We start from the raw sequence: 8643 nt of genomic DNA, 5'->3' as shown, positions 1-8643 counted from the left end.
CCCTTCTAATAAAGCATTTCAACCTAGATTAAGTGGACCAAACGTTAATTTTTTCTTTATATATAAAAAAAAAATGTAACTACCTCAATAGATTTGTGGTCCATCAATCGCTAATTTTTTTTAAAATTTTTTTTATTTTTTATAACGTAACTACCTTATAGATTTGTGGTCCATCAATCTTCAAATAATGAAATTTCTCAAGAATCTTTTTCTAATCTAAATATGGAAATTGGTATCATAATCATGAATCCATGTTTAGTTAATATTTTATAACATTAACTTGTCTTCACTTGATAACTCTCGTTATCCTTTATTCAATATGTTGTTGAATAATCTTAAACTTATTGAAACACTTTAAAAAAAAAAAAAATAGCGACTGACAATTTAATTAATATGTTTAACATTAACTTGTCTTCGCGTTGATAACTCTCTTTATCCTTTAGTCAATATATTGTTGGAACAATTTTAAACTTACTATAACACTACAAAAGAACAGGAATGAGCGACAAACAATTTATGTCGCTAAATATTATAAATTATTCCTAATTCTATTTAAGAACGGATTCGTGATAAATTATCAAAGAGATCATGTTAGTTGCGAGCTATTTAGTGACATATCGACAACGAATTTTATACATTTAAAGTTTTTTTCGTAGTGTAAAATGCATGATTAAGAGGGGTACATTGTCTGTTTTAGTACATTTTCAGGGGGCAAAGTTAAATTATCTATCCAATTAAGTACTCCAATTGATTAGTTAATATTTTCTTCTTAGAAAAATTAAATGGGATACTATTGATGCTAACAAAGGTGGGCAATTATGTGAAACTGTTAACAAATAAAGTAGTATAATATATTCACATAATTACCAACATCTTATTCTGTCTTCCATACCAAATTTCAACTTTTGCAGTCTTCGAGATTCTCTTCTCATCATTATCACTCTCTTTACACAAGGACCAAATTTAATTCAGTCCTTTCCCCTAAATATTTGAAAATAAATGAAAAAATGAGTAGAAAAGAACAAAAAAGCAATTTTATGATCTTTCCATGTTGCAATCTAAGCCATCAGATCAAAAATCTAGTTTTGAATTTGATGGCTGAAGTGTATGTGTACTACCAGCCCATATATGCAACTTGGATTAAATTTTTAACATATATTCACTAACTATCAAATAAATTTTTTGTATTATTAACATAATTTAACTTTTATACAAAAAGCTTACTTGTCTGGTTACTAGTTTTACTTATTATGAGTAATTATATATGATTATCTTTCAAAATAATCCGCTTGTGTATGTATACACACATGCACATTTCATTGAATTTTTCTTGAAGACAGTATTCAGATCGTTATGTCTTTCTTGTGGGTCGGAACTTACTTGACAAGAGATTTTGCTACGAAGTGTTATTGTTACGATCCTTCGTTTACTGGGGTTTCACTCGCCTGCTCCCGCTGTCATCAAGTCATGACCAACTTTCTTGAGGTTTCTATACTAAACAGGCGTCGGTCCCATACATGATCTTACCACTTCGCAATTCGATCATTATCAATATGGAAAATTAGAACTCTAAATTATAAGAGTGATCATAGGTCCCACAAAATCAGTGACTCAAGAAGAAAAATAAAACTAATAAATGAGTAGCAAATATAAACACTCACGTGTAGGGTTCAATGCACCACAGGAAGGAAAAATAATTGCAAAAAAATCCATCATTAGAGTTGCAGGGTAATGGTATTATGTGAAATCATTAGGAATTACCTCAGAAAAAAGTAAACTTTAATTTTTTTTTGCTGCAATAGTGATGAGGTCATTGCAATGGGGTTTTCAAAAAGAAGTTTCAATTGACATTAAAAGTCTTCACATGTATTTGTACCCCAAAATATGAGAAGTCTTCACATGTATCAATAATGTCCCTATAGGATGACACACGAGTGAACACCCCCCCCCCCTTCCTTAACCCCTCCCCCCAGCACCCCCACAACCAAACCCCACTGCCCAAATTTTGTGTTATTAGGAATCAAATGGTCCGACTAAAAATAGAATTATGCAAACCAAAATCATTATAAAGGATTTAGCTCCACCAAGGCCGTCTTCATTTCTAATGATCGAAATTGAGATCTCTAATTAAGGCCGAAGGGGTACCTACCACCCCGTTACAATTTTGGGTGGTAGGGGAGGGTGGTTTACTCTTATGTGTTTGGTCTTGAATGGGTAAAAAGAAGGGCTAAGTGAATAATTGTAGTTAATAGGCAAATGTAGGAAAGTGATGATGAAGTTGGATGGGTACTCAATTGGATTAGAATGAATGCCTTTGACATCTATGACCATGCAAATCTTTTTTCCATGACTGCTGCCATTACCATTCATTTATGAAACCAAAATCATTATAAAGAAAAATGGAGTAAATTAATTTCAATGGCTGCAAAAAGCAGAAGGTTTATTTATTACAGTATTAAGAAGAAAAATAAACAGTAGTCTAGATGCCATTATTATTTATTTTAGCTATATAGGCTTTGCCATCATGAGTATTTTCAGAACAAATACACTTTGCCATAAATAAGGCCAGTACCCAAAAAAAAAAAAAAAAAAACGTATTTGGCTAACTAGTGGTTACTCTCTTATGCACGTTGGAGGAGAACTCTTCTTTGTTCCACCTATTATTTTGTATAATAAAAATAGTGTAAATGAATATTTATTATCCAATTGACCAAAATATAAAGAGTGCAATGAATATTTATTATAGTGAAAACCCGACATTAAATAAAAATAGAATAATGCAAATTAGAGATTCATGTCATTTAGGGATCGCTCCTCTCTATTTCTCGTCTCCATTTTTCCCAAGTTCTAGCTTAGATTAGAGACACATCGCATATGTTTAAATTAATGGCTAAAATGTAATTAACTAAAGCAAGATCCTAACCATAATTAGAATAATAAATATTTTCTTTATTTACTTTCAAAATTTTGACACACAATTCTAGCTAAAACATTTTCTCTTTCATCAATATATTAAAAGAGTTATATTTATCACTGGATTTGAGTAATTCTTCGAGCTAGGTTGAGGGGGAAGCTTTGGAGATTAATTTTTATTTTTATTTTTTTTATTAATCATATATCTAATTATGAATCACTTTGTAATTTTCAGAACATGTAGGCTGGTGTTCTAACCATGCTTTATTAATTGTTAATTATAATTAAGTTTAATTCTTTTAATCTTAAGAAAAAGAATTATTCCTTTTTAAAAAATAATTTTGGGTTATAAATTACTCAATTGAAGACTTGAAATGGATCTTTTAATTAAAGTACCAAACAAATAACTACACATATCCCATGTAGTAAGATCTCAAAAGATGTAAAAAAAAAATCAGCAAGGATGTGAAAAAGAAAAAAAAAAACGTAGTAAAAAATCTAGTGGTAAATATAACTCTTTTAATATATTGAAGAGAATATGTTTTAGCTAGAATTGTGCGATTGTCAAAATTTTGAAAGTAAATAAAGTAAATATTTATTATTGTAATCATCGTTAGAATCTTGCTTTAGTTAATTAAATCTTAGCCATTAAATTTAAACATATGCCATGCGTCTCTAATCTAAGCTAGAACTTGGGAAAAATGGAGAGAAGAGAAATGGAGAGGAGCCGGATCAGTCATTTAGTTAACATAATCCAGTGTTTTATTACCACATTTTGTAGTAGTACCCCTTTTTTATTGTAAAAAATAATCAACAGCAACACTTTTTTCTAAATTTATTGATTTTCCATCATAATGCATTTTAGAAACATCGAATATGAATTCACATGCCAAAATAAGATCATTAAAATAACCAAATTTGCTATAGTAAATGAATGAGGTAATATTTGAACAAAACAGATGCTATTTTCTTAGAAAAATACACAAAATCTTGACAAGTGGAGGTTCCATTGATAGTTAAACTGCTCAGAATATGAAATTAAATCATACATAGATAATATCAAAATCGATGATTAACCAAAGCGAAAGTAAAGGGCCTTCATCTAAATTCACGAGAAAAAACCTTATGATTTTACAAAATATTCAACAAAAACATTATTAACATGAATGAGAAAAAATTAAAAAGAATATGATGCTTCCATCCAAAAAAACATTAATGCTATCATTTATCACGTTAATGCACTCATAACCCATGAGGTTGGTCCATCTGTAAAATTGAACCGCTCATAATTATTTCAAATTAATCACACTAAATATGGGAAAAAGAATGCTTAACTTATGATACTTGGCAGAAATAATTATGATTACTATAAGTATTACCTAAGTAAAAAACAAAACACTATCATGCAGTTAGCCAATTGGAATTTCAAACGGCAAAATGGTTAGTATATGAATATTGATCATCCCAAAAGCTAGCTTAGTCCTCTTAATATGAAGCTTTAATTTCCTAGTTTTATTTTCGATTTTTTTTTTAATTTCTAAAAGCTTTAAAAATGTTTATTAGAAAGCGTACATACATTTTTGTAACATTTGACGAAAATGTAGAATAGAAAATATTGGATATATGTTTCCTATTTCCTTCTTTTTTATAGGCATTCGTCATCTGAAATTTACAAGTCAATCTTATTTAGACTCGCTCTAGGTATGACTGATATAACACGTAACATGGTAAAACTATAAAATATTCTCTATTCGATATTTTAGCATTCGAAACTTTTGATCAAAGGAAAAGGAATCCCAACCACCCCATTGCGTCTTTCTGTATTTATTTTATTTATGATTGTCATTTTAGGGAAATACCTAAAGACTTTAAATAACAATCACATAAAGGAGTGGAACTGAATTTCATTCGGCGAAGAATTACATTGTACATATAAGGTTTTTTTTTTTTTTTTATGTATATACAGTAGACGTTGGATTTCTTTGTATGTTTCCTTGACTTCTTTGTATATTTACTTCTGACCCCGTCACTGCTCACATGGACAAATAAGTCAAGTTAATACAAAAAAAAAAAAGTTCTAAGAAATTCTTTTAAAGAGATCAAAAGAAGAATTATGCAAAATGGATAAACATAAAATAAAAAACATTAATTATGGGGTGGGGGTGGGCAAGCGGGGGTGGGGTGTGGAAGTGATGATGGGCCTGTCTTGGTTCGAACCAATCCAAAACATCATTGCGAATCTTTGGAAGGCCAAGCCCCTATCATCATTGGACATTATTTTGAAATTCCCAAAATACCCATCTTTAGGCCCAAATCTCTACATGTAATGACAAAATTACCCTTGATTGCCTTTTGTTCAAGGACATAAATACCCTTTCTTGCAAAAAAAAAAAAACATATCATTCACATGACGCCATCACCTTGGCCTAAAAAACACTATAATCATCATCATAGTAGAATGGAAGAAGAAGGTTAAATCCTTCCCCACATATTACTGTTGATGAATTTAACTTATATGCAATAGTACTTTTAGGTAAAATTTAAATGGAAGCGTAGTTATCATTTTTGTTTATTATTAATTAATATTTATTAAAAAGAATTATCTGTTATTACTGTACGAATAACTTGATTACATAAATAAATTTTAGATCGTTCGTACATTCAACTCAAACTAAAAAAAACTATTATCATCTGTGAATTTACAATCAGCGAATTTTAACTTTTATGGAAACTTAATAACTTTCGCCCAAATCTTATATATAAGCTAAGAATTTACTAAATACTTTAATGTAAATCTAATTTTTATTGTCCATCAACTTAAAATAGGTAAGTAACTTATACGGTAATCTATAGATTTTAAGTTGTGAATCTGATTCTCATAATGATTCATAGTACAATAGAAGAAGGATAAGTCCATGCCTGTAGATACAACAACTAGACAATTATACACAAGCCGCTTTCCATGTTAGCTAATAACTCATATAGTCATTCATAAATTTTAAATTCAGAATCCAATTTTTTAATAACTCATACGTTAATTTATAAATTTTAAATTCTGAATTCTATTTTAATAATGATTCATAGTTGAATAGAAGGAGAAGGTTAAGTCCTTGCATATAGATACAACAACTATACAATCATACAGAAGCCGCCTTCCATGCTTACACATGCATGATTGTTGTGCAGATAGAAAGAGAGATACAAAAAGCCCTGTCCCCCACCCCACCCCCCACTCCCACCCCAAAGATTTACTCTTTCTCTCTCCTACTTTTCCCACTATATATATCTCTTTTTTACTGCCCGAGAAGTATTAGTTTTTGTTTGTTGTAAGAGAAAACACACCAACAAAATCTTCTTACTTCTTCTACTTCTGGTTCTATAACTGACCAAAGCCCTTCCAAAAGGTAATCTTTTTTGAAAAGATCAAGAACACCCCCCCACGCCAACCACCCACACACTTACTGTACACTCAGTTTGTCTCTCTCGTTTTTTCTTTCTTTTCACTAACAAAGGTTAGACAAAAGCATTTTGCATAGCTGCATTTTTTTTGTTAAAGTTTACAACTTTGCAACTTTCTTATTCCTTTTGTCTCCTCCCACAAACTAAAATTGTCTTCTTGGATCTCCTATGTTTTTATGTCTTAGATACATAGGTTGTTCTTGTCACTTGTTTTCTTTTCCAACATTACATTGCTTCTTTAAACTTTTCAAACTTTTTCTTTGCACAATTTTCATGCATGTTCAACTTGGGAATATTACAAATTCCCTTTTCTTGATTTCCATATTGTTCTGTTTTTTATTTTTTGGTGTGTAAATAAGAAGTTTGTCTCTTGTTATAGACTTTATTCTTGTCTTCCAAGTGAGGAAAACAGAAAGAAAGAGAAAAGCACCAATTCTTGAAAGTGTTTCCTTATTCTATTTGCTTTCTATCTTTAACAAGAAAATTTCAGCATCATATCTCACTTGTTTTGTTTTTCTCAATTCTTGATCATTTGTTTCTCTGAATTGTAATGATTTCCCCTACTACTTTCCCTTATACCAAAAAAACAAAGGTTAAACAAGTCTTATTAATTGCGCTGCAATAACCCCTCTTCATATCATCATTTCCTTTTCTACCTTTCCATCTCTTTCTACAAAATCATCTTCACATTTTATGATCTTAATATCTTCTTGTATCTTATCTATGTAAATGCAATAGGTACATTATGTAGTTTAACATGTATTACCATGTTAGGGACTTGATCCCTATGTTGTTCGGACTCGCTAAAAATGTTATTGCACCCGTGTCGGATCTTTCATTCTCCAAAAATGCACTATTTTTGAAGGATTCAACATACACTCGTCAACATTTCTTACATTATCAGTATATAGAACTTAACTGTCATGGTTTTTATTGTTTTTTTTTTTTTTTTTTTTTTGCAGAAATGGACAGAATCAACTCAAAGCTCTACTTGCAAAACTGCTACATAATGGCTGAAAATGAAAGGCTAAGGAAAAAAGCTGAGGTATTGAATCAAGAAAATCAACAACTTTTGAATGAACTCAAACATAGGCTTTCACAAGCTGGTCCTAGCAACAACAACGACAATGGAATTCCTGATCTCAATCTCACTAATTGCTCTTCATCCAAGAATGCTTCATCAAAATCCAAGAAGAAGTGAAGAAAAACAAATTTGCCTTTGAAAAAAAAAATCAAGAACGGGTCCTACCTAGTCATTGAAATAGTATTATGGTTTTTCTTTATTTATTTTATTTTGGGGGTGTTACATATTATTAGTAGTACAATAGTAAGGTCAAATAGTTGGAAGTTATGGTTGTTTGTGGGGGGGTTGGTATTTTGCAGGTTTAGTTAAATGGTAGGGGAATAGGTAGGAGGAAGGAATATATGTTTTTCTTGTTTTATTTTTGGTTCCTTTTTTGTATGGGTTAGTTCTATTTTGGAGCTGAAAAGTTGTAATCAAATCTGTTTAGCTACAAAAAATATAATAGTATATGGTTCCTTTATATGTTCCTCTTTAAAATTTTCCAGTTTGTTTCATTTTTTGTGATTTAGTCCCAAGATGAAAAGAATTTCTTAGGAAAAGAAATGGATGGAAAAATTTCAAGAATATGAATATTGAGTGCCACCTAGTCATTAAACTAATATTATGATCCTTTTGGGGTGTTTTATATTAATATTATAGTAGGAAGTTTATTTTTTAGTGCTTGAATTTGTCCAAGATTACAAGAGTTGAAAGTTCAAAATGTAGAATCTGCTTTGTGCCTTAACATATTTATTTAATGGAATCAAATTAGTAACAAACCACAAGGACTAAAAATACATTATGCTAAAAAACTCACATTTTTCTTACCAAAAGAGTGACACTGACTGTAAATCATTATCCTGCAAATCTTATGGGTTTTGGTAAGTTAACAAAATACTAGAACCAATAAATTATTGCATTCTTCTCTGTATCATTAGAGGAATCTCTTGCATAATTCACTTGAAATATAGTAAGTATTAAAACAGAGGCACCTAATTTGTTCAACTTGTTTCAATAGAATGCCTAAAGTGTAGCTAACAGATTGATCCAAACTAGTCAATTAAAGAAAATTACGTCAATAAATTGCTTAAGTTGAGTATTACACTATTACAGAGTTGGCCTATAATGTTATAGCAATTAAATAAAACAAATTATAATCTTTGTATTTAAAATACTCTTCCACACATATCACATATGCATGCTTTATA

At 30.2% G+C, this 8643-nt stretch overlaps 1 protein-coding gene across 5 annotated transcripts; it reads left to right on the top strand.

Annotated features, from left to right (window-relative positions):
• The first annotated feature begins 6226 nt into the window (after window positions 1-6226).
• On the top strand, window positions 6227-7916 carry LOC132633632 (protein LITTLE ZIPPER 3). Of its 5 annotated transcripts, none has more exons than XM_060350161.1 (2): window positions 6227-6317; window positions 7335-7916. In XM_060350161.1, exon 2 carries the CDS (start codon window positions 7337-7339, stop codon window positions 7571-7573), a length of 237 nt encoding a protein of 78 aa, XP_060206144.1. In that variant the 5' UTR covers window positions 6227-6317; window positions 7335-7336; the 3' UTR covers window positions 7574-7916. The 5 variants fall into 5 exon arrangements, with proteins under 5 accessions (XP_060206144.1, XP_060206147.1, XP_060206143.1 ...); XM_060350164.1 differs by having other exon boundaries at window positions 6300-6425; XM_060350160.1 differs by lacking the exon at window positions 6227-6317 and adding an exon at window positions 6469-6565.
• The last annotated feature ends 727 nt before the right edge of the window (window positions 7917-8643 follow it).

Source organism: Lycium barbarum, chromosome 3, assembly GCF_019175385.1.
Source record: "Lycium barbarum isolate Lr01 chromosome 3, ASM1917538v2, whole genome shotgun sequence".
Lineage (NCBI taxonomy): Eukaryota > Viridiplantae > Streptophyta > Magnoliopsida > Solanales > Solanaceae > Lycium > Lycium barbarum.
Note: the sequence above shows the minus strand (reverse complement) of the source record. Positions and strands in the feature narration are given on the sequence as shown.